The sequence below is a fragment of the Symphalangus syndactylus genome, chromosome 24 (assembly GCF_028878055.3).
Source record: "Symphalangus syndactylus isolate Jambi chromosome 24, NHGRI_mSymSyn1-v2.1_pri, whole genome shotgun sequence".
NCBI lineage: Eukaryota > Metazoa > Chordata > Mammalia > Primates > Hylobatidae > Symphalangus > Symphalangus syndactylus.
Window position 1 is genome coordinate 37878191 of NC_072446.2, and position 23777 is coordinate 37901967.

At 51.2% G+C, this 23777-nt stretch overlaps 2 protein-coding genes across 15 annotated transcripts in view; one reads left to right on the forward strand and one right to left on the reverse strand.

Annotated features, from left to right (window-relative positions):
- NCOA6 (nuclear receptor coactivator 6) overlaps nucleotides 1-1769 on the forward strand; it is a 113729-nt gene extending 111960 nt beyond the window's left edge. For all 11 annotated transcript variants that reach the window (XM_063633593.1, XM_055265893.2, XM_063633592.1 and 8 more), the window contains one exon: nucleotides 1233-1769. In XM_063633593.1, coding sequence (XP_063489663.1) covers nucleotides 1233-1276 — 44 coding nt within the window. In that variant the 3' untranslated portion in view covers nucleotides 1277-1769. The remainder of the gene's footprint in view (nucleotides 1-1232) is intronic.
- A 1708-nt stretch (nucleotides 1770-3477) lies between these two features.
- TP53INP2 (tumor protein p53 inducible nuclear protein 2) lies at nucleotides 3478-12663 on the reverse strand. 4 transcript variants are annotated; one of them, XM_055265933.2, is made up of 5 exons: nucleotides 12427-12663; nucleotides 11465-11581; nucleotides 8058-8230; nucleotides 7402-7690; nucleotides 3478-6868 (listed from the first exon to the last, which is right to left on the reverse strand). In XM_055265933.2, the coding sequence occupies exons 3-5, from the start codon at nucleotides 8179-8181 to the stop codon at nucleotides 6619-6621; spliced, it is 663 nt and encodes a 220-aa protein (XP_055121908.1). In that variant the 5' UTR covers nucleotides 8182-8230; nucleotides 11465-11581; nucleotides 12427-12663; the 3' UTR covers nucleotides 3478-6618. The 4 variants fall into 4 exon arrangements, with proteins under 4 accessions (XP_055121908.1, XP_055121911.1, XP_055121909.1 ...); XM_055265936.2 differs by having other exon boundaries at nucleotides 7402-7570; nucleotides 12427-12657; XM_055265934.2 differs by lacking the exon at nucleotides 12427-12663 and adding an exon at nucleotides 12161-12254.
- Nucleotides 12664-23777: the final 11114 nt, after the last annotated feature.

Below are 23777 nucleotides of genomic sequence, written 5' to 3' on the forward strand. Positions count from 1 at the left end.
TTTCTTTTGTAGAGATGGGTTCTCACCATCTTGCCCAGGCTGGCCTCAAAACTTCTGGGCTCAAGTGAGCCTCCTGCCTCAGTCTTCCAAAGTGTTGGAATTACAGGGGTGAGCCATCACACCTGGCCAAAACGTTTTTAAGAAACATGGTTTAAGGCTGGCATAAGATTAAGACAAGACACTGATAGTACAAGAGAAACTAAAGGAGTCAAAACATAGTCATTTCCCTTTATGTCACTGTCATTTTGTGTGTAAATCACTCAGTTCCCACCTCTTCCATGAAGCCTTCAGGCTCACTTGGGCTCAGAGCAGGCCATTGCTTGTTCTGAATTGCATTCATGACTGTATATATCCACAGTCTATTTATTTATTTTTATTTTTTGAGACGGAGTCTCGCTCTGTCGCCCAGGCTGCAGTACAGTGGTGGGATCTTGGCTCACTGCAACCTTCACCTCCCTGGTTCAAGCAATTCCCCTGCCTCAGCCTCCTGAGTAGCTGAGATTAAGGCGCACGCCACCACGCCTGGCTAATTTTCGTGTATTTTTAGTAGAGATGGGGTTTCGCCATGTTGACCAAACTAGTCTCCAACTCCTCACCTCAGGCAATCCGCCCGCCTCAGCCTCCCAAAGTGCTGGGATTATAGGCGTGAGCCACCACTCCCAGCCTTCCACAGTCTTGATATAACTGGCTGGGCCATAGTGGACACTCATTGACGAAGGCCCATGGTCATGTTGTTTAGACCTTGACTATAGCATGACAAAAATGGTTCCTTACTGTGAAACAATAGCTTGGCTCCAAAAGGGATCCCAAGGTGGGTTTTTTTTTGCACTCTAACACAATTTACTCATTTTGCTTATGGCATTACCCGTTGATTTCTCACCAAAAGCATTGTCAATCTGTCTATTCACACTTCGTTCTATGATGAGAACTGGTGAGGGAAACAGTGGGTGAATTGCCCAGCTACACAGGCTCTCTCCACCCTGCACTTTCTCTAGTCAGTGTGCTTCATTGCCCACCACCTTTGTCACATTCCCCCAATTCTGCCCAATGCAGGACCACACCCTCTTCCCACATAAGCAAAGCCTGTGACTCTCTCCCTTCAGAGCACCCCTTAGACAGATTCCGAGTTGAGCAGGGCTCCCCTTAGGTCTACCCTGCTTGTTGTGGACTGTCTAAAGGGCACTGCTGTAAAGAGTTACCTCCACTGAACATGTCCTTTCTTTCCCCCACAGACATAACCAGTGCGGTGCAATCCAAGCGAAGAAAATCCAAGTAAACAAGCAGGACGGTGACTTGATACTTGTAAATGTGTGTGACTTTTACAAAGAGCAATTTTGAGCTGTGACTTTTTAAAATCAATTTCTGTACAGTTAGTAATTTTAATAATGTGGCCCTTTTCCTAGTCCCTGCAACCTGTTTCATAAAGTGCAATGGGGAAAGCAGGATTGTTGAGCCCTTTTGGTGTTGCGAGTTGAAGTTCAAGGTTTCTAAAATGTTGTCTTGTATTGAAAGGAGCTAATGCCATTATAAATGTTATTAGTTTTCACATTTCCTAAGCAGCCTAGAGTACAGGGTGAGCATTTTTAGATCTCCTAATGATGTATTGTGCCGTGGAAGTACTATGTGTGAATAGCAGTAGTGGGGGCAAAAGCAATCTTCTCATTTGGAAATGTTGTAAATAATTTTATGATATAGTGTTTTGGATGTATTTGTTGTAGAAATGGACCAGTGAATAAAGAGAATCTAAGGATTTGTACAATGTGAAATAATGTGTTAAATAAATGTCATTGTCATAGAACATAAAGTTATGTTATTGGTAAGGGATTTTTGGGGGATAAGCTCTTTCTTTGGACCTTAAATAAGGAGACACAGCCTTCTTTGTGAATGGAATTCCCATCTAGTCCTCATTGAACCTGAGATGCCTGCCTGGCAAGTTGAGGAAAATGTACATACTTGCTCCCTTCACCCCATTCTTGGCTTTGAAGAAACTAGCCCTGTTCAGCACTGTGCCAGGTATTTTGATATATATTGCTCAAATTTCTTTTGATGCAAATAACAAAACCAACTTAGAGAAGATCATTGGTCACCCAGGATTTTCTAGGGACAGGAAGCTGTCAGCAGGTGAGATGGCACTTTTTCACCATGTCACACATCTGCTCCTCCATTTGCATGGTGGATTGCTCCAAAACAATTGTGCTGACATCTCCTCCTTGCAGGAGGTAAGCCCAAACTGGCCTGTAAGATTGTGCCAGCATCAAGAATCTAGTCCAGGGCTGGGTGTGGTGGCTCACACCTGTAATCCCAGCACTTTGGAAGGCCGAGGTGGACGGATCACCTGAGGTCGGGAGTTTGAGACCAGCCTGACCAACATGGAGAAACCCCGTCTCTACTAAAAATACAAAATTAGGCCTGGCAGGGTGGCTCATGCCTGTAATCCCAGCACTTTGGGAGGCCGAGGCAGGCGGATCACGAGGTCAGGAGATAGAGACCATCCTGGCTAACATGGTGAAACCCTGTCTCTACTAAAAAATACAAAAAATTAGCCGGGCGTGGTGGCACGCGCCTGTAATCCCAGCTACTCGGGAGGCTGAGGCAGAAGAATGGCGTGAACCCGGGAGGCGGAACTTGCAGTGAGCCGAGATGGCGCCACTGCACTCCAGCCTGTGTGACAGAGCGAGACTCCGTCTCAAAAAACAAAAAAAAAATGCAAAATTAGCTGGGCATGGTGGCGTGTGTAATCCCAGCTACTGGAGAGGCTGAGGCAGGAGAATCGCTAGAACCCAGTAGGCGGAGGTTGCAGTGAGCCAAGATTGTGCTATTGCACTCCAGCCTGGGCAATGAGTGAAACTCCGTCTCAAAAAAAAAAAAAAAAAAATCTAGTCCTGTTTAGGTCAGGTTTCCACCTTCAGTTCTGTGGTTAGAGCAGCTCCCAAATTAAAGGGGTCATTTTGTGTTACGTATTTCAGAGATGTCCACTACATTTCACTCTGGCTGTCCTGCTTCAAAATGTGTGTAGTCTCCAAAGCCAGCTGCTTCTGCCCCACCCTACCTGCAACTTTCAGGAGACTCTGATGCTTGGGGCCCTGGCCTTGTCTCAGCCTGGGTTTCAGCCTTCTGCTGCATCTCCCCCAGGGTTAGACTTCATCCTTTCCCCTCCAGTGGCTACTTGCCCTTGCTCTAACCCAGTGCCTGAGACCAAAAGGATGAGTTTGGTCATTCTGTCATGCTCTTATTCTCACCTCTATTTCAGCTGTCTTCATGTATGTGTCTTGCATTATAAGGATCCTCTAAAAGTAGTCATTTGAGTCAGACCCCATTGTCTGGCTCTGTTCCCAGTAAGCTTACTCCCCTCTTCCTCTCCCATATGACACACACACCAGAACCAAAGCCAGCTTTATCATAATATCCTATGCCACTACTGTGCTTAAGATTACAAGCTTCTCATACTTAAGCTCAACTCAGGCAGAAAGGATCATGTGCTTTAAATAGATTTTTATTTGTTTTTCTTTATATTAATTTTTTCTCCCATAGAGGAATAGCATTACAGTCTGACAATCAAATTCTGTTACACACATACACAGGCATGCCACATGACCCAGCTGAGGTGGTTGTTTCCTTGAGTCTGTTGACACGTCACATGGTCAAAGTCTCCTCATTTCAGCCAGTCTCAACACAAAACACCCAACAGGGATGCACTCAACTTGTTGGTTCCATGTGGAACTAGCTGGCAGGGCGAGAGGGAAAGTAGTAGAAGGGGGCTATGCTGTGTCTGCATTCAGTCCCCTCACGTAAAGCCACATGGATCTAGGGGGGTATCCAAGAGCTCTGGTGGGGTCCGTGTTGCACCTAAGACATTATAGGTCAGAGCAAGTTGCTCAGAGGGTTCCAGGCAGGGGGCTGGGGAGCAGGCATACTCTAAAACAGCACCAAACTGCATTCATACACACACGGTGCCCTGCTGGGGCTAGACTGGCAAAGGCTGGAAAGACACCCAGCTTGAAGGAACCACTCAGACTTACTGGGGAATAACTGGAAGTCACTCTTTGATGTAACTGGGACTCACTCTAGAAACAGGGGTCCCTCTGACACAGTTTTGGCAAAGTGCTGGTAGTACTGACATTAATACTCACAAATTGGTACAAACTCCTCTAGGGCCTCAGAAAACATCAATCAAAACAGACTGTCTAACCCCCTCCTAAGGTTGCATAGGACTTTGAACTCTGGTTCCCTCATGTATTCAAGTTCTGTGGTTTAAAAAAAAAAAATCCTGAAGCATGCTCAAGGTGAAAGGCACGTACACAGTCAATACAGTATGACAAGGGCTGATGCTTCAGGAGTCAGACTAGCAGGAGACTGAGTAGTGTTGGTTCTTAGAAATCTATACACAATTAAAATATTGCCACACCCAAATGCTACAGAATCTATAGGAAAGGTACAAAAAAATATGAGCCTTGCAACCAACCAGGTGAGAGATTGGGTTCTAGAACTACAGGAGCCTCCAGAAATATAGGTAAACAAAAGACCTTTTAAAATTTGAGCCAAATGCCCTATAACTTAAACTCTTCCCCCACCAGAAGGATCATGGGCACCACACAGGACTGAGCCTAGGTCCCAGCTGGCAGTGAGGAGTAGGCAAGAAGGGTTGGAGGGAGATTCAGCTCTTGGAGGTGCCAAAGACCCTAGGCTGGCTGTGAAGTGCCCAAGTGGTAGCTGGAAGAATAAAAGCAACTAGGTTCTGAAGGAGAACTTGGGAGAGGAGCAAGGCTGTCAACTACTGGGGCCTTAGTGGACTGGCGTGGGAGCTTTGATCCGTTTTTAGTGTTAATTTGGCTTATTCCCTGGAATAGGAGACCCCATCAGGTCTTCCTCTGTCCTCATCCCAGCATCCATGGGGATACCCCATCCCTTCCCCACATACCCCCTATGAGGCCTGGGGCTATAGGGTCAGGGAGGGCAGCTGCCTTTGCCCTTATGGGAATGCAGAGTTTTCTCCAAGCCTCAGCTTGGCTGTGAGGCCTGGAAACCTAGAGTTGGGGTGAGGGGAGGACCTATGTTCATATGTACCAAGAAGTCTTAAAAGTTCCAAGGAAGAGTGAGCACACACTAGAAAAGAACGGCTAGAAAGAGGAAATGGGAAGCAACTCGGGGCATCCCAAGAGGTTGTTGCTGGTGTCTGAGCCCAAAATTCAGTCTCACCACAAGAAGGGGAGGCTGGTGGCCCCTGCCCCTTCTGTCTCCCCCAGGGATTCAGGTTCCCTCTTCCAGGTACTTACTGGAGGAGAAGGGGAGGGGGACCATAGGGTACCCATTTCTCCCCAGCAACCTAGAAAGAAAGAGAGGCCTGTGGGAGAAAATGAAAAGAGGCCCCCTGAAGGCCCTGAACCTGGATAGGAACAATTTGCAGATTGGGACAGTGGGGGTCCTGGACTCCTACTCAGGACTGCTGGCTAGCCATACTGAGCAGGGTGTGAAATACAAGGCCAGAGGCAAGGTGAAGGCTGAGCTGTCAGCCTTGGGATGGCTTCACCCCATGGTGTGTCCTCCAGCATCACTGCTCTGCACTCTGACCTAGGGTGTGTGCCCTTTCCCTGCCTAGAAGCCCTGTGGCCTGCATGTCTCCTAAGCTAGTTCTAGCACCTTGGGCTTGTGAACAGACGGCCAGGATGGTGGGGCCTTGCCCAGCTTCTACTCGGGTGACATGTCGGGGGTAGAGTGGCAAGGTACTAACTAAGCCCTTCAGATTTCAGGGCCTGCAGAAGGGTGGATTATAGAAAAGGGAAGTGGGGGCAGACTCCAGGCTTCAGCCTGGGAGCAGGGTTTGGCCTCTCTGAGCAAGCACAGTGCACATTCCTTTGGTGCCCTGCTCCCTGCAGCTTCTCAACGTGTCTGTCCTGTCTGCATCTCCAGTAGGTTGCCTCGTTCCCTAGATTCCCTCCATCTTCTCCCTCTAACTCACGTCTCACAGTCCTCTTCTACATACTGTACCTTTCCAGACCTAAGCAGCTCCACAGAGTACTGCCCCCAAGGCAGAAGGAGGGGGAGACTAAAAGCAAAACCCTGAGCCCTTACTAGAGGGCAATGACAGCAGGCCAGGCTGCACAGGCTCTACCTGGTCAGAGCTGGGCTCAGGGTCCCCACCATTTGGTAGGGAATTACTGGGAATGAAGAATAAGGGAACAGGAGTGAGTGTAATGCCAACCATGGGATAGTGTGAGTCATGTAAGGTGGGAGTTGAAGGTGGGGAATGAGCCAGATCAGGGACTAGAAGAAGCTTTCAGAAATAGGGGCAGGCCAGAGGTAGAGGACTGGAGGGCAAGGGTGAAGGGGAGAGACAGGGATGGGGACCAGAGAAGAAAGGATGGAGGGGTCAGGAGTAGGGGGCATGGATGATTAGACGCTGGGTATGGGGGCCAGAAGGAGCCAGGGTGAAGGGTGAATGGGTTCAGAGGCAGATTAGAGGACCAGAGATGGGGAAATTGAGGGTGTCGGGGAAGGAACGGCTATCACCCAACCTCACACGCTTTAAGAAGGGAGGTTTCGGTGTCCAGCCCGAGGAGTCGGAGGAGCCCGACAGGGATCGGGAGTCAGCAAGGGGTTTGCGGCGCGGCCGGTGGACGCTCAGTAGTTGAACTGGCGCTGGCACGGCTGGTAGATGAAGCTGCCCTGGTTCTTGGACCGGCGCGGACGGCTGTCGCGGGCTCGGTTCTGCCGCTGCACCGCCTTGGCGCTCAGCGCGTGGCGCTCTGCCCGCTGCCGGGCCCGCTGAAGCCGCCGCACCTGGCCCGCCTTCTCCAGCAGCGCCGCCCGCGCTGGGAGAGGAGCGGCGTGGCGCGCGGCCCGCGGCTCGCGGCGGGCGGGCGTCAATTCCCTGTGAGGACAGAGCCAGGCTCGGTCAAGCCGGGTAAGCTGGGCGGGGGGGCTAGAGGGTGCTGCCATCTCCCACCCTTGCTTCGGCGCAGTTCTGTGTCTGTTCACATTGGGGTGCCCGACGCCCTTCTTGTGGGTACCAACCCGGAGGTGTCTCCTCGGTTCTAGCCCTTAACACGTAAACTGGACCTCGGGGAAGACTGGACCCCCACCCCCTATTCCACCCTTGCCTTTCTGTTGAAGTCCCGCTCCCTAGGCGCTCCAGCCACGCTCCTCAAGCCTCCAACCCCGGCCCCGGCCTCTTAGCCACGCCCCTCCTTCCCAAGCCCCGCCCCTCCATCCTCAGGCCCGCTTCTAGCCTCTCCCAGAGGCCCACCGGCCCCCCACTTTGTCTCAAAGGCAACCCTCCCAAGGCCGCTACCCCTTCGAACGCGGGGCGGGCTCCTGACCCCACTCCCCCAGCCTCCTAGCCTGGACCCTGGCCTCCAAGATCCGTCTCCCTGGGCCTCCAGGCTACGCCCCCGGCCTGCTCACCCTTCGCTGAGGTCGCCGTCAGGCAGGGCCGCGTCCGGGAGCGGGGAAGGGGGCCCGGGCTCTAGCACTATGGTGCTGCCGGTGACGTAAACGGACATGCTGGGGTGCTCGATGAGGAGGTCCTCCAGGGGGCTGCTCTGGAGGCGGGCGGGACCGAGTCCAGGCCCCTCTGCAGTAAAACAAGCGGGAGGGGTAACAAACCAGCTCTCGTCCATCAAGGAGGGCGCGGGCGGAGGGCGGCCCGCGGGGGCAGGGGCGGCCCCGGGGCTGGGTGGAGCCGCGTAGCTGTCTACGGGGCGCGGGATGGGAGCCGTGCAGAGGAGGGGAGCAGCGAGGAGGGACACACACACACACACACACCGGACAAGGGGGCGGGGAGAGAAAGGGCATCGTTAGTCAGACCCGCTGCCCGTCCGCAGCGCCCCAGGGCACCCACAGGCCAGGAGTCTCGCCCTGCTGCGCTAGGGAACCTGACGTGCGGCCTCTCCTGGGCCGCCAGGAGAGGGCCCCGGCTTTCATGGGAAGGGGCCCCGTGACCCCACCTCCAGTAGGCTTGGGGGACTCCCCCGTCCCCCAGCAGCGCCCTTCCCCTCCGCTGCTCGGCCATCTGCCCTTAGAACGACTTCACAGGCCCAGGAGGCAGACCCACGCCTCACCCGGCAGGTCAATGATGAGCCAGCCGTCCACTTCATCCTCCTCCGACACGAAGGCGCGGGGGCAGTCGAGGTCTTCGGGGGGCGAGGGGGTGCTGAAGAAGAGGCTGGTGAGGCGCTGGAACATGGTGGGGGGCGAAGCGCCTCACGGGGGCGCCCTATGGCAGTGCAAAAACCTGGGAATCATAGAAGGACGTGAGAGCCACCACTGATTGAGGTTCACCACACTCCTGGCCTGGGGCAGAGGACAGAAGATATGACACCCCCAGAGCAGAGAGAAGGGTACACACAATGGGGATGTGTGCGGACGCTTTGGGGAGATGTGCTTTCTGCATTCAAATCTAGGTTTTTTTTTTTTTTTATCTTCTGTACGATTTTAGGAAGTTATTTAACTTATCTGTGCCTTAGTTTTCTCATCTGTCAAAAGACAATGATAATAGTACCTTCCTCCAGGCTCTTACAAGAATTAAATAAGCTAATAATAGTATCCTCCTCCAGGCTCTAATAAGAATTAAATGAGCTATACCAAAGTTATTGAATGAGAAAAAAAGGTGGGGGTGAAGAACTAAATGAGCTAAACACTTATAAAGTGCTTAGAACTATGTCTGGGCATATGGTAAGCACTCAAAAAACTAATAAATTAGTTATTATTACAGGGTGCTTTAGGAACATGGAAAGAGTGACACATGACACAGCTCTGCCAGGGAAGGTCTCCAGAGAATTGGACATCCAAGCTGGACTCTGAGGAGTAAATAGGAGTTCTCCAGGCAGGGAGGAAATTGCCCACATTGTCTGCTTGTTATCATCATAACATAGCTAGGCCGGGCACAGTGGCTCACACCTGTAATCCCAGCACTTTGGGAGGCAGAAGTGGGTGAATCACCTGAGGCCAGGCGTTCAAGACCAGCCTGGCCAACATGGTGAACCCTGTCTCTACTAATAATACAAAAATTAGCTGGGCGTGGTGGCAGGTGCCTGTAATCCCAGGCTGAGGCAGAAGAATCACTGGAACCTGCGAGGTGCCACTGCACTCCAGCCTGGGCGACAGAGCGAAACTCGGTCTCAAAATAATAATAATAATAATAATATAGCTAACATTTATGTTCCAGGCACTATACTAAGCAGCTTTACCTATATTACCTCATGTAATCCTCACGACAACTACAGGAAGTGGATAATTACTATCCTTACTTTACAGTTAAGAAATTGAGGCTCAGAGAAGTTAACTGTCCCAAAGTCTCAGAGCTAGTAAGAGACAAAGGTGGGATTTAATCCACACAATCAGATTCCAGAGGCAGCACCCAGAATCACTATATTCTATTGCTTTTTCTGGGTGTCTGTCTGAATTTGATATTTTCAACTTGGTGACCAGGGGTCATGGTCCATATGTATTTTTCTGGGAAAAAGGACCTTGGTTTTCATCATGATTTCCTAAACAGCAATCTTTGACCCCAGAGATGAAGAACCACTCCTGGAGCCTGTGTGGTTTCAAAAGCACTGGCCGGCAGAAATCCCATAGAACTGCCACCATCTTACCATGTGATTTGGCGCGTCTCAGTTGTGTCTGTCATATGAGGTGTAAAGATGGCATGCCGGCAGGCCCTCCCCACTCTGACCCCCTTTTCCCGGGCTCCTGTTCAAGGGCAGCATCCCAGGGTAGGAGGAAGATCAGGTTGCTTGGGCTCAGGGATACAGCAGGTCAGTGAGAGGTGATGATGGAGGGAGGGAGCTGTCAGTTTCCAGGGGCCCTTAAGGATGAGCACTGAGGGTTGGACCCAGACCCAGGTAAGCCCTTAACCAATCCTTCCCTGGGTGAAGATGAAGAGGGAGGCCTCCTACTGCAGAAATGGAAACACCAAGGTGGTAGCTCTAGATCTATCCCCTTCTCATGCCAACCTACCTCAGGACTAGAGCTTGGCTGGGGGCTGCTGGCCATACTCCCCCAGTACGTGAAGCCTGACTGACTCTCCACACCTGTTCCCTAAAGATGCTCAATGGTTTTGCTGCGGAGACACTTGTCACCATTCTCTAAGGGTGTTTCCACACTTCCTGTAGAACTTGCTGGGGGCATGTCCAGACTTCCCTGAAGGCATTTCTCCTCTTTCTACTAATCCACCTGCAGTATTGCCATGCTTATTGCTACCTCCCCCATTCCCTGGAAATGTTTTCACACTTGCTGCAGAATCACCTCACTTCCATACCCTGAGAATATTTCCACATTTGCAGACTCACAGTAGGCTTAAGATGCTGGCTTCCCTGGTGGGATGGGGGTGGGAGATCTACAGGGATTAAGAAGGTGGGGCCACCCCCAACTAGTGTCCACCCAGCACAATTCACATATCCCAACCCATCTGTAGCCACAGGGAGCTAGTGACTCCATTACCAAAAGCCCAGAAAGTTTGGCCCCTCTTGAAGGAAGGGAATATCGAGGCCTTGATGAGGCACATCCTCCTTCCAAGAACCTAGTACTTCATGGAATATGAAAGAGAAGTTAAGAGCTGTTTCAGGGACCATCATATTCACCCAGCCCATTTTACAATCTGATGATCAGAAAGAAGACATAAATCTATCCAAAAATACACGGCTAGATAGTGGCAGGGCAGACCTAGTCCCACGTTACTGTGCATCCAGTCCAGAGTGTACACAGTCAGGAAAGACTCAGCAAACAATCCCCAAGAATACAATGATGCAGGGGTACAAGGAGGTGAAAAAGACCTTGACCTAGCCACACCACCCCTCACCTAGCTACAAAAGGGTCTGGGGTTACTGGCACCAAGATTTAGCATGCATTTACTAAAGACCCACTGTGTACCAGAGCCTGCACTGTGCCTCTTCAAATTTCAGATAGGTTTAGGGGAGGGAGGCTCAGGGGAAAAGCTCCCTGCCTGAGGTCACACAGCAAGTCAGTGACAGCCAGGAGTGACAGCAGCACCAGCCAGCCAGTGCCTGCCCCCTCTCCTGACTACTTGGGGAGCCTCCCAGATTTCCTTTCCCAGCCCTGCCAGCTTCCTGGTTCTCACATTCCCAGTTCTGCTCCAGGGAGAACCATTCCCTTTAATAACTACAGCAGCTCTGCCCAGAATAGCATTTGTGCCCTAAGCCACCCCTACCCCCAGCCCATCCTTGAGCAAACTCCCAGCAGGAATGGAGTTCCTGGTTCAGCCTCTAGGCCCATCCGCTTGTTAAGTCAGAAACTCTCCTTATCCTGTCCCTTCTCCTATACTCTCTGTGGGCAGAGGTGAGGAGGGAGCAGCAAAACACCTGCAATTGTCTAAACTAGGCCAGGTCAGGCCATTCCTAGCTGACAACCTAGGAAGTTGGGGAGGTAAAGGGCCAATAGAGGGAACTCTCACCCCACCCTCCACCCCAACATCAGCCCTGGAGACACCCCGAGGCAGCCAATGACTCACCTCTCTGTGATCCAAACAGCTGGGAGGCAGCGATTTTATTGGACTCTAGGACTCCAAGGTACAGTGAGGACAGAAGGGGTCAGGACCACAAAAGGTGAACCAATCTCCAGAGATTCCCTGGAAAAAGGTCCAGCAGTAAGGAGACCTGGGAGCCTGTCAAACCGTGATGAGGCTGAGCCCAAGATCGGGTTCCCAGTGGAAGGAGGATGTGTATCTTACCACTTGTATTGAGCCCCTATTCTGTCTATGCCCCTGGCTAATAATGCATCTGTCACTCAGTGAGCATGACTCTAATTGGTTGTGTGACCTCGAGTGAGCTAATCCTCCTCTCTGTGCCTGTTGCCCCTTCCGTGCACTGGGGTCTAAGACCCCTCATTTTGGGTCTGGGAGTGACATCAGCTAAGGCGCTGCACACAAATCAGGGATTAGGAGGATGTTATTCTGTTAGTCCCTGGGGGCGGAGTCTGGAGCCGGAGGGAGGGGATCCCACCACCATCTGGTGCTGTCCCAACCACCTGGAGTCCCAGGCAGCCCTGAACTCCTGACGACCCCCTCAACCTAGGCCCAGCAGCGCCGTCTGACTCCTTCTCAGGTTGCAAAGAGAAAGTAGGGGATCAGAGGCCTGACCCCAGACCCTGGATTAGCCTAGGAAATCGCCAACCCCCCTGCAGCCCCCTTTGAATTGCAGCGTCTCACCCAGGGCCCAGCCCCGACACAGCGGCTACCGGGTCACGGGAGGACAAGCGACCCGAGCCTGTGGGGGCGGTGCCGGCCTTGGTGACGTCTCAATGTCATATGCAAATAGAACGACGTCATGGTCTACCGGGCGTACGGCAACCAATCGGGAGCCGGGAACGCGGCCCTGGCGGCCGCCGGCGGAGACAGACAAAGGCCCGGACGCGGGGGGCGCCGGGCGTGTCCGTGGCGGGGGAGCCCCCAGGCCCACCCGCGTCGGGACTCACCTGGGGGCGGGAGGGGGGCGGCGCGACGTTGAGGTAGTTGTGCGGCGGGGCGCCCCAGGGTCGCCGGCCGCTCACAGGCCGGGCCGCATCGCCGGGGCTCGCGGGGGAGGCGGCGGGGCCGCGGTCGCTCCGGGCTGCTGAGCTCGCCCGCGGAGCTTTGAGTCTGTGCGGCCGCTGCGGCGGGGCTTACTGCACAAATTGGAACGTTCAAACAGCTGATTGTGACGTCACAAAGGGGCCCGCCCGCCTTACGTCACCGGCTGGCCGGGCGGCGGCCAATCCCGGGCTGCGGATCCCCCCCTGCCCCGCCCCTCCCCTCCCCTCCCCTCCCGGTTTGCGGGCCAGGCGCCCTGGCCGGGAAACGTTCTCGGAACCGGGAGGGTGAGTGTTCGGGGAAGCAGCTGCGGGGAGCTGGGAGCCCTGCGCCGCGGCGAGCTCTCCGCGAGGAGGATCTCCACTCCCTCCTACCGGCTCCTCGTTTTCCTCACTCTTCCCGGATCGCAGCGCCCTCACCTCTCCCACTGCTCCCCAAATCCTTTCCCTGCATCCTATATCCAAGTCCCCCGATGCGGACCCTGTTCTCGATCCACACCACGTCCGTGCACCTCCATTCTCTCCACTGCCCTTCTCCCTGCTCTCCCTCCTTCCTCTGGCTCACCTCCTCAGCCCTACACACTTTCTGCTTTCCCACCCCGTTTTTCCTCAGCTCGGCAGGCTTGAGAGAAGAGGGACATCCCCCACCCCCGGTTCCGGGGGAGCATCTGGGAATGTAGAGAAGTTAGTGAAGCTGACGTGAAATTTCGCGGAGTAGGACTTGGAGAGGAATTGCCCTGGGCTGAGTAGACATTGACCTGAGACGGCTCTGCACTTGAACGTTTACACACCTTATTTAATCTGCGTTGCTACCGGGGCTGTACAGAAGTGGCAGGACAGGGACTGATTATGAGTCCTGATTTACACGTGGGAAAGCTGAGTCTCACAATCTCACTGTGAGCATGTGAACTCATGTTCAACAATGCATTCAACATTTATTAGGCACCTACTGTTGCACCATCATACCACTAGCTGACATGTATTGAACACTTACTATGTGCCACAACCTGTGCTATGGGTGTGTTTATTTTATCTTCACAACAACCCAAAAGGTAGCTATTGTCCCGTTTTACAGTTGAGGAAACAGACTCAGAGAGCTCAAGTGACTTTCTTAGGTCACAAAAGTATAGTCAATGGCAGAGCCAGGATTTGAACCCATAGTCCCCAGCCCTGACCCTCTCTATTCTCTACATGCACCAGATGGTCTAAACCTCAAGGCGCTTCAGCCTCCCCAGAATCCTGGCTTTCAGTCCTGACTGTGCCCTAGACTTGCTGTGTGACTTCAAGTCATGTTACCTCTCTGGGTCTCAGTTTGTCAAACAACATATCCAGGCTTCCCTCTAGAGCTGCCATTGTAAGATTCTTCCAAAGTCTCTGCCCTCAGGATTCCGCACACCCCACGCTCTAGGCCCCAGCTCTCCCAAGATGCCTGAGAAGAGACCACAAATACACATATCAGAATCTCCAGGGCCAGAGGTTCTAGGTCAGCAGAGCAGCGCTGGTGGGGGAGGGTCCGAGAACTGCCCACCTAGCCCAAAAGGAGGCTGGAGGTGACCTAGCCCAGAGGTTAATGCTCTAGTGATAAAACTCTGTCCCAGCCTCATCTGAAACCCCCAAGGGACTCCTTAACCCTAGCGACAGGGGAAGAAGCCAGAAAAAAATAACCCAAGGCTGAGGGGTGGAGAGGGGAGTGGCATTGTGGCCCTTGGAGTGTTATACCCGAAGTGTCCTCATTCCATGCAACTCTGAGCCTCTGCCCATCACAGCCACTTCCTGCTAACCTCATACCCTTTCAGACTTACTTGCTGACTTTAACTAAATAATCCCTAACAGGTCTCTCTTGTCCAGCCACTTGTTTGTTCTAAAACCTGATGTGGCTCCTAAAGCCCCACACTCCTAACACAGTACTCATGCCCCCCATGCTCCAGCCCCAGTTCTCTCCAGCTTCACCTCCCCTTCTCCTACACTCATCTTGTGCTAAAGTCAAACTCCTTGTTGACTCTAGAGCTCTCTCCCACCTCCACCCTTTTGCTCAAGCTGTTTCCCCTGCCTGGAATGCCTTCTTCAGAACTTTCTGAAATCCAGATCTTTCCTGTCTTCAAGATGCTACTTGGCCAGGTGCGGTGGCTCACACCCATAATCCCAGCACTTTGGGAGGCCAAGGCAGGAGGATTGCTTGGGGCCAGGAGTTTGAGACCAGCCTGGCCAACATAGCGAGACCACTTATCTGCAAAAAATGAGAAAATTAGCCAGATGCCATGCACCTGTAGTCCCAGCTGCTTGGGAGGCTGAGATAGGAAGATCACTTGGGTTTAGGTTACAATGCGCTATGATCAAGCCACTGCATTCCAGCTTGGATGACAGAGCCAGACCCCGTCTCTTAAAAAAAGAAAAAAGAGAGAGAGAAAGAGAGAGATGCTACTCACCCTTTTTTCCTCTAGGTAGCCTTCCTTGTCCCTACCCATGAGTTGATGGCTACATTGATGGACAGTCATTTATTTGTTCTATAAACAGTAAGTGATGATGACTCATTGTATGTGTATGTGTCTTCTCAAGTGGATGGTTGGCATCCCAAGGGCAGAGTCTTTGTCCCTGTACTGCCCCCACCCAGCTTGCGGGGGTCTGGCATAGAGTAGACTTTCATCAAAGGCTCAGTAGTTATAGCTTGAAGCTTAAGAAGGGTGGCTGGGGGGCCGGGCGCGGTGGTTCACGCCTGTAATCCCAGCACTTTGGGAGTCCGAAGCGGGCGAATCAAGAGGTCAGGAGATCGAGACCATTCTGGCTAACACGGTGAAACCCCGCCTCTACTAAAAATACAAGAAATTAGCCGGGCATGGTGGCGGGCACCTGTAGTCCCAGCTACTCGGGAGGCTGAGGCAGGAGAATGGCGTGAACCCAGGAGACAGCTTGCAGTGAGCGGAGATTGCGCCACTGTACTCCAGCCTGGGCGACAGAGCGAGACTCTGTCTCAAAAAAAAAAAAAAAAAAAAAAAAAAAAAAAAAAAAGAAGGGTGGCTGGTTCAGGAGTATACACCTGCACTCTCTACCCTGTGTACAGGCAATGGTCTGTTGAGCACATGGTTCTAGTTCCCCAAGCCCAGTAAAGGGGGCTCTTGGCTACACTCTGGTACCCTAAGTGACCGGACTCTGTTCCCAGAATTAGCTGAACCCCATTTCTAGGCTGCTAAGTCAGATCTCAGTCTTCCATTTCTCTGTAGAGTCAGAGGTACCCATGGAAGTCCCCTCCTGAAACCCCTAGGACCCATTCCTCCTGTCCACTACAAAGATTTATTACTGGGCTGGAGGGGGCCTCAGACCTCAACTCATCTGAACCCCTCATTTTATAGGTGAGGAAACTGAGGTGCAATGAGGCACACGCAGGTCAAGATACTTGCTTAGAATCATACAGCAGCAAAGCTATGTACTGACCCTGGCCCCAGAAAGTGGGCTTAGTATTCTGAGACCCCGGTCTGGGCTGGCAGGCTGTAAAAAGAGGCAGCAGAGCTGGGCGCGGCAGTGCAGGCCAGTAATCATAGCACTTTGGGAGGCCAAGGCAGGAGGATCGCTTAAGCCCAGGAGTTCGATACCAGCCTGGCCAACATGGCAAAATCCTGTCTCTATTAAAAATACAAAAATTAGCTAGGTGTGGTGGCCTGCACCTGAAAACCCAGCTACTTAGGAGGCTGAGGTGGGAGGATCAATTGAGCCTGGGTGGTTGAGGCTGCAGTGAGGTGTGATCATGCCACTGCACTTCAGCCTAGGCAACATAGGGAGACACTGTCTCAAAAAAAAAAAAAAAAAGAGGCAGTGAACATCATGCTGGGGTAACTCTGGAGTCTCATTTCCAATCAGATAGAGGATGCCATTCCTGTGTACACACATGGATAATCATGGGTATCTGTGCATACAATGAAGGCATCCATATATAAACATATACACACGTGCACATGAGCTCATACTCAGAGTTAATAGGGACCCACGCCCATCTAACCCATGCCCAGGTGTGAGTACCTGCCCAATTTCATGGGCTGCAGGACTGGAAGTCAAAAGGCCACCCTTCAGGCCTGGCGCAGTGGCTCACACCTGTAATCCCAGCACTTTGGGAGGCCGAGGCAGGTAGATCACCTGAGGTCGGGAGTTCGAGACCAGCCTGGCCAACATAGTGAAACTCTGTCTCTACTAAAAAATACCAAAAAACTAGCCAGGCGTGGTGGCATGCACTTCTGGTCCCAGCTACTTGGGAGGCTGAGGTGGGAGAATTGCTTGAACTCGGGTGGCAGAGGTTGCAGTGAGCAGAGATTGCGCCACTGAACTACAGCCTGGGCAACAGAGCAAGACTCCATCTCAAAAAAAAAAAAAAAAAGAGGCCACCCTTCTATTCCTCGGGCTTGCCCTCACCTGGGGGATCCCCACTGGCTTGCACCTCCCATTGCCTGCCCCCCTCCTTGCCCCCTTAAAGTGATGTGTCAGCCTGGGTGTGTCACTCAAGGGACCTTGCGCGTACTTGGGGGTATGGGCCAGTCTGTGTGCTTGGCTGGAGAACTGGCTCACCACTCCCTTCCTTCCCCACTCTCCTCTGCCTCCCGCCCTGAGATAGACAGTGAGGCTGAGAGGAATCCCTCTGACATAGATAATAAATTCTTCCTATCTTAACGGTGAAAAAACCGAGGCAGAGAGGAGAAAACATTTAATTGGTAAAGCCAGCTAGAGCAGGTATAATCCCCAAATTCCCCCAACAGATAGGCCTACACATTAACAAGAGGCCATATTCCAAGAACTTCTATTCAAAAAGCTTTGTTATGGCCCAGGTGTGGTGGCTTACACTTGTAATCCTAGCACTTTGGGAGGCTAAGGCCAGCACATAACTTGAGCTCAGGAGTTTAAGACCAGCTTGGCCAACATGGTGAAACCCTGTCTCTACTAAAAATACAAAAATTAGCCAAGAATGGTGGCGGGTGCTTTTAATCCCAGCTACTCAGGAGGCTGAGGCAGGAGAATCACTTGAACCCAGGAGGTGGAGGTTGCAGTGAGCCGAGATCGCACCACTGCACTCCAGCCTGGGCAACACAGCAAGACTCTGGCTCAAAAAAAAAAAAGCTTTGTTCAACCCACAGATGTCTGAATTTGAGAGTAACTCAAATTGTGGGGTGTGTGTGTGTGTGTGTGTGTGTGTGTGTGTATGTGTATAAACCCTGAGATGATTGTCAGATTTCAGTCTTGGTCTGTCCTGGGCTCACTGCCTGAGCCTGGGCAAGTCACTTCCTTTTTCTTTGCCTCAGTTTCCCCATCTGCAGAATGGCTGGCTCCATGCTCCCCTAACATACCTCCCAGTCTCAACCTCAAGGCATCGTGGCTTGTTTGTGTGAACGCGCTTAATGGCCCTGTCAGCAAGGAACTGATGATCAGGACAGGATTCATTTCAGAGGGAAGAGGCGAGTGGCAGAAAGCCAAAAGCCTGGCTTAGTTTGAGTCCATCTGCCCATGGTGTGAGGGTGGGACAGTGACTTTGGGGTCCCAGGGCTATATCTGTGAGTGTGGACAAGTGCCCAAGTGAGCTGCTGTAGTTGAGTGCCCAGCATGATTTCCCACATTTAGAACTTTATTTTTCTAATTTTGTTTTTAGAGACAGGGGTCTTCCTATGTTGCCCAGGCTGGTCTCAAACTCCTGGGCTCAAGCAATCCTCCTACCTAGGCCTCCTGAAGTGCTGGGATTAGAGGCCACCGTGCCCAGCCCTACGTGTAACATTTAAAAGAGAAATTGCTGTATCCCTCCTTGGCCATCGTGGTGAGAAGGGATAGCTTTGGGGCCATCCAGGAGCAGAAAGAAAGGAACTGGCATCTGGAGTTGCACTCTGTCTGTCTTAACCAGACAGGGCCAGATTCTGCAACTCCCTTCTGGGTCTCTGCTTGGGAACTGGGTCCTTAGCAGGCTTTGAGGCTAGGGAGGAGAGGGTGCAGAAGAGAAGGGGGTTCCCTCCTGCTGAGTCAACCACTCTGCTAGGAGCAGATAAACTTCCCGAAGCTCAGACCACTTCCCTCTCCAACTCAGAGCTCTTCCTTGGCTCCCTCCCACTTCCAGGCTGAATTCACACTGCTGGCCGGGCACCCTTTCATGGTACTGGGTACACAGTAAGCATCTGGTAAATTCTGACTGGAGGGATAAGCAAAACTGTGTTCACCTACTCTTTCACCGTTCTCTGTACACACGCACACGCACACCCTTCGCAAATAAACCATCAGCTTTCCTGCTTCCAGTATTTGGCTCTTGCAGTTTTCTCCATGTAGGGAACCCTTCCCCTCACTCATCTAATCTCTCTGTGTCTAGACCCTCTCTATTCGTTAGAACTAATGTAGGCTTGGTGTGGTGGCTCACACCTGTAATCCCAGCACTTTGGGAGGCAGTGGATGCCCTGGGGTCAGGAGTTTGAGACTAGCCTGGCCAACATGGTGAAAACCCGTCTCTACTAAAAACACAAAAATTAGCCGGGCATGGTGGTGTGCACCTGTAATCCCAGCTACTTGGGAGGCTGAGGCAGGACAATTGCTTGAACCGGGGAGGCGGAGGTTGCAGTGAGCTGAGATCATGCCACTGCACTCCAGCCTGGGCGACAGAGCAAGACTCTGTCTCAAAAAAAAAAATAAATAAAATTTAAAAATTTAAAAAAAGAACAAATGTAAACAGCAGCTTATATTTATTGATTGTTTTTCCATGTGCCTGTAACCCTCCAAGATGGGCATCGTTGTTTTCCCAGCTTTACAAATAAGGAAATTGAGGCTCAGGCTGCTTGAAGAAACTTGCCCACAATCACAGAGCTAAACAATTGGTGCATGTTTCAAAAATGTACAGTATTTTTACCTAACAGAATCATTTTGTCGAGCAGCTGGTTCTCCCATTAAGGACCAAATGCCACGTGTGGAGAGGGCCACAAGAGGAGGACCCAAGAGGGACCTCTACAAGCTGAGAGTTGAGAGTGGTCCCCTGCCAACAGAAAGTGAGAAAACAGGGCCTCACTAATATGGTCACAAGAAAATGAATTCTTCCAACATCCAGAGGGAGCTTGGAAGTTGATCTTTCTCTAGTCAAGCCTCCATATGAGGACACACCTGGCCAACACCTTGATTTCAGACTTGTGGGATCCCAAGCAGAGAACCCAGATGAGCTGTGCCCAGACTTCTGACTTAGAGAATTTTGAGCTAATAAACAGGTGCTGTCATGAGCCCCTAGGTCTGTGGAGGTTTTGTTTGTTACACAGCAATAGAAAATCGATACACACAGGCTTCACGCCTGTAATCCCAGAACTTTGGGAAGCCAAGGTAGGAGGATTGTTTGAGGCCAGGAATTCAAGACCAGCCTGGACAACACAGTGGGACCCCTTCTATACAAATAATTTTTAAAAAATTATCCAAGCCTGTGCCACCATGCCGGGCTAATTTATTTTTCTTTCTCTTTTATTTTCTTTTCTTTTCTCTTTCTTTCTTTTCTTTTTCTTTCTTTTTTTCTCTCTCTCTCCCCCTCCCTCCCTCCCTTCCTTTCTCTCTCTCTCTCTCTTTCTTTTTTTTTTTTTTTTTGATGAGATCTCACTTTGTTGCTCAGGCTGATCTTGAATTCCTGGGCTCAAGCAGTCCTCCCACTTTGGCCTCCTGATGTGCTGGGATTACAGGTGTGAGCCACTGCGCCTGGCCTTCACTTTTTTAATTTTTTAGAGATGGAGTCTCTGACACCCAGGCTAGAGTGCAGTGGTGTAATCATGGCTCACTGCAGCCTTGAACTCCTGGGCTCAAGCAATCTTCCTGCCTCAGCCTCCTGAGTAGCTGGGACTACAGCACATACCTCCATGCCCAGCTAATTTTTAAAATTTTGTGTAGAGCCCGCGTCTCACTATGTTGCCCAATTCCTGGTCTCAAGTTATCTTCCTGCCTTGATCTCCCGAAGTACTAGGATTATAGGCGTAAGCCACCACAGCTGGCCTGCCCATCTCTTTTTAAGGAGAGTTCTGTCTTGTCTGCCTTTCTAGGCTTTTGAGATATGGAACTGAGATAACAGGGTCACAGAGACAGGATGGAGAGGTGAGAGGAAAAAAAGAAAAAAAGCGAGGCCTGAGGGAAAGGCCTAGGGGTACAGTTTTTGATGAAGAGTAACAGGTTTGGTGAGTGAAGGCCACTGAGAGGCAGTGGTGGGATATGAGAGATTGGTGAGAACCAAAGGGATTTTAAGGAGTGGCTGGCATAGATTGGAGGCCCTTTGATTTTTTTTTTTTTTTTTTTTAGAAAGAGTCTTGCTGTGTTACCCAAGTGCGATCTCGGCTCACTGCAACTTCTGCCTCCTGGGCTTGAGCAATTCTTTGTGCCTCAGCCTGCTGAGTATATGGGACTATGGGCATAAGCCACCATGCCCAGCTAATTTTTGTATTTTTAGTAGAGATGGGGTTTCACTGTGTTGCCCAGGCTGGTCTCAAACTCCCAGGCTCCAGAGATCCAATTGTCTCAGACTCCCAAAGTGATGGGGATTACAGAGAGATTAAATCTCTCTCTCTTTTTCTTCTTTAATTGGAGATGAGGGTCTCACTATGCTGTCCCGGCTGGACTTGAACTCCTGGGCTCAAGTGGTACTCTAGCCTCAGCCTCTTGAGTAGCTGAGACAACAGGCTTTTCATGTAATATCTCATTACAGCCTCACAACAGTCCTATAAAGGAGCTACTCTTATCTCCATCTTGCAGATTTGGAAACTGAGGCACAGTCAGGTTGAGTTATTTGTCAAAGGTTCAACAGCTGCTAAGTGACAGATACGAATCTTTCAGCCTGTGGCCTGGCTCCAGTGCCCACATTCTTTTTTTTTTTTTTTTTTTTTTTTTTTTTTTGAGACGGAGTCCTGCTCTGTCACCCAGGCTGGAGTGCAGTGGCGCGATCTCGGCCCTGGGTTCATGCCATTCTCCTGTCTCAGCCTCCCCAGCAGCTGGGACTACAGGTGCACACCGCCACGCCTGGCTAATTTTTTTGTATTTTTAGTAGAGACGGGATTTCACCATGTTAGCCAGGATGGTCTCAATCTCCTGACCTCGTGATCTGCCCACCTTGGCCTCCCAAAGTGCTAGGATTACAAGCGTGAGCCACCGGGCCCGGCCTTTTTTTTTTTAAGATGGGGTCTCACTCTGTTGCCCAGGCTGGAGTGCGGTGGTGCAATCACAGCTCACTGAAGTCTCAACCTCCTCGGCTCAAGCAATCCTCCCACCTCTGCCTCCCCATTAGCTGAGACTACATGCATGCACCACCATGCCTGGCTAATTTTTGTTGTTGTTGTGTATAGAGATGGGGTCTCCCTATATTGCCCATGTTGGTCTTGAGCTCCTGGGCTCAAGCAATCCTCCTGCCTGGGCCTCCCAAAGTGTTAGGATTACAGGCGTGAGCCACGGTGCCCAGCCTCAGTGCCACGTTCTTAAGCCCTTTGTGGCATTGCCTATCAACATGACTGAAGAGTGATAGCAAGGCTTTTCTACCTCAGGATCTCTTCTCCACCAGTGCCAGGAATTCCATCATTATTGTGTCTTCCCTCATAGTTAAGCATCGTCCTTTTTAGATGCCTCCTAAAATACAATTAATGTAGTAACATTAAATCCCTACATATCTAGTTGATGGGTTTTTCAGATGCCTCCTCTCCATTGAATGAGATGAGACAGAAATATAAATTGGGGTATGAGGAAAAAGGTAGTGGAGTATCAAAGGGAAAGAATATTCCAAGTAACTGCCAAAATCTAAAAAAAAAAAAAAAAAAAAGCGGGCTGGGTACGGTGGCTCACGCCTGTAATCCCAGCACTTTGGGAGGCCGAGGCGGGTGGATCACGAAGTCAGGAGATCGAGACCCATCCTGGCTAACACGGTGAAACCCCGTCTCTACTAAAAATACAAAAAATTAGCCGGGCGTGGTGGCAGGCGCCTGTAGTCCCTGCTACTCGGGAGGCTGAGGCAGGAGAATGGGATGAACCTGGGAGGCGGAGCTTTCAGTGAGCCGAGACCGCACCACTGCACTCCAGCCTGGGCGACAGAGCAAGACTCTATCTCAAAAAAAAAAAAAAGAAAAAAAAAGGCCAGGCTTCATAGGAGAACAAAGAGGTGAGAGGCCAGAGGCAGACGTTCCTTGTTTCCTGGGCTGGCTCTGCCCAACCTGACATCGATGGGGCTTCTGGAGATACAACCTGATAGTCAATCTGTGCTGCTTCTCAGCTCAGCCCAGAACACTGGTGATAGGGAGCCAAGTGGGTAAGAGGTGACGAGAGAGGCTCTCTGGAATGATGCCAGGAGTAGCCCCCAGGCCTCAGCTGAGCCAGGCTGTCCTTGGGGAAGGCAAGTGGGACAAAGAGCACAACATGAATCCTTTCCTCAGAAGGAGGAGAGTCAGCCTTATTCCTTTGCCAGACTGTGGTTGTATTCCTTCCATCTGAAGCCTACTTTTAAAGATTAAAATGGATTTTAAATGATGTAACAGGCTGGGCATGGTGGCTCACGCCTGTAATCCCAGCAGTTTGGGAGGCCGAGGTGGGCAAATCACTTGAGGTCAGAAGTTTGAGACCAGCCAGCCGCCTGGCCAACATGGCAAAACCCCACCTTTACTAAAAATACAAATATTAGCCAGGTGTAGTGGCAGGTGCCTGTGATCGCAGCTACTCAGGAGGCTGAGGCAGGAGAGTCACTTGAACCCGGGAGGCAGAGGTTGCAACGAGCCGAGATCATGCCACTGCACTCCAGGGTGACAGAGCTAGCTAGATTCCATCTCAAAAAAAAAAAAAAAGTAACAATTAACAGAAATATTATATAAAAATCTGAGCAAGGCCAGGCATGGTGGTTCACACCTGTGATCCCAGCCCTATGGGAGGCTGAGGCAGGAAGACTGCTTGAGCCCAGGAATTCAAGACCAGCCTGGGCAACATGATGAAACCCCTGTCTCTACAAAAAATAAAAATAAAAATAAAAGCTACATGTGGTGACATGCATTTGTAGTCCCAGCTATTCCAGAGGCTGAGGTAGTAGGATTGCTGGAGCCTGGAAGGTTGAGGCTGCAGAGAGCCATGATTGCACCTGGATGACATCTCAAAATGTCATGCAGCACCATGTACTGCAGCCTGGATGACATCTCAAAACAAATAAACAAAAAAACTCCAAAACAAACAAACATAAAACCCCAAAGAAAACAAGCAAAAAAAGCAGAGCAAGGCCGGGCGCGGTGGCTCACGCCTGTAATCCCAGCACTTTGGGAGGCCGAGGC

What these genes read in the sequence shown, in the direction of transcription:
- TP53INP2 (XM_055265933.2), bottom strand. Translation starts at nt 8,181, where the DNA reads ATGTTCCAGCGCCTCACCAGCCTCTTCTTCAGCACCCCCTCGCCCCCC. An exon ending in GCTCATCATTGACCTGCCGG is followed by an intron (nt 7,691 to 8,057) that starts GTGAGGCGTGGG and finishes CGCGCCCCGTAG; the next exon opens with ACAGCTACGCGGCTCCACCC. An exon ending in GACGGCGACCTCAGCGAAGG is followed by an intron (nt 6,869 to 7,401) that starts GTGAGCAGGCCG and finishes CTGTCCTCACAG; the next exon opens with GGAATTGACGCCCGCCCGCC.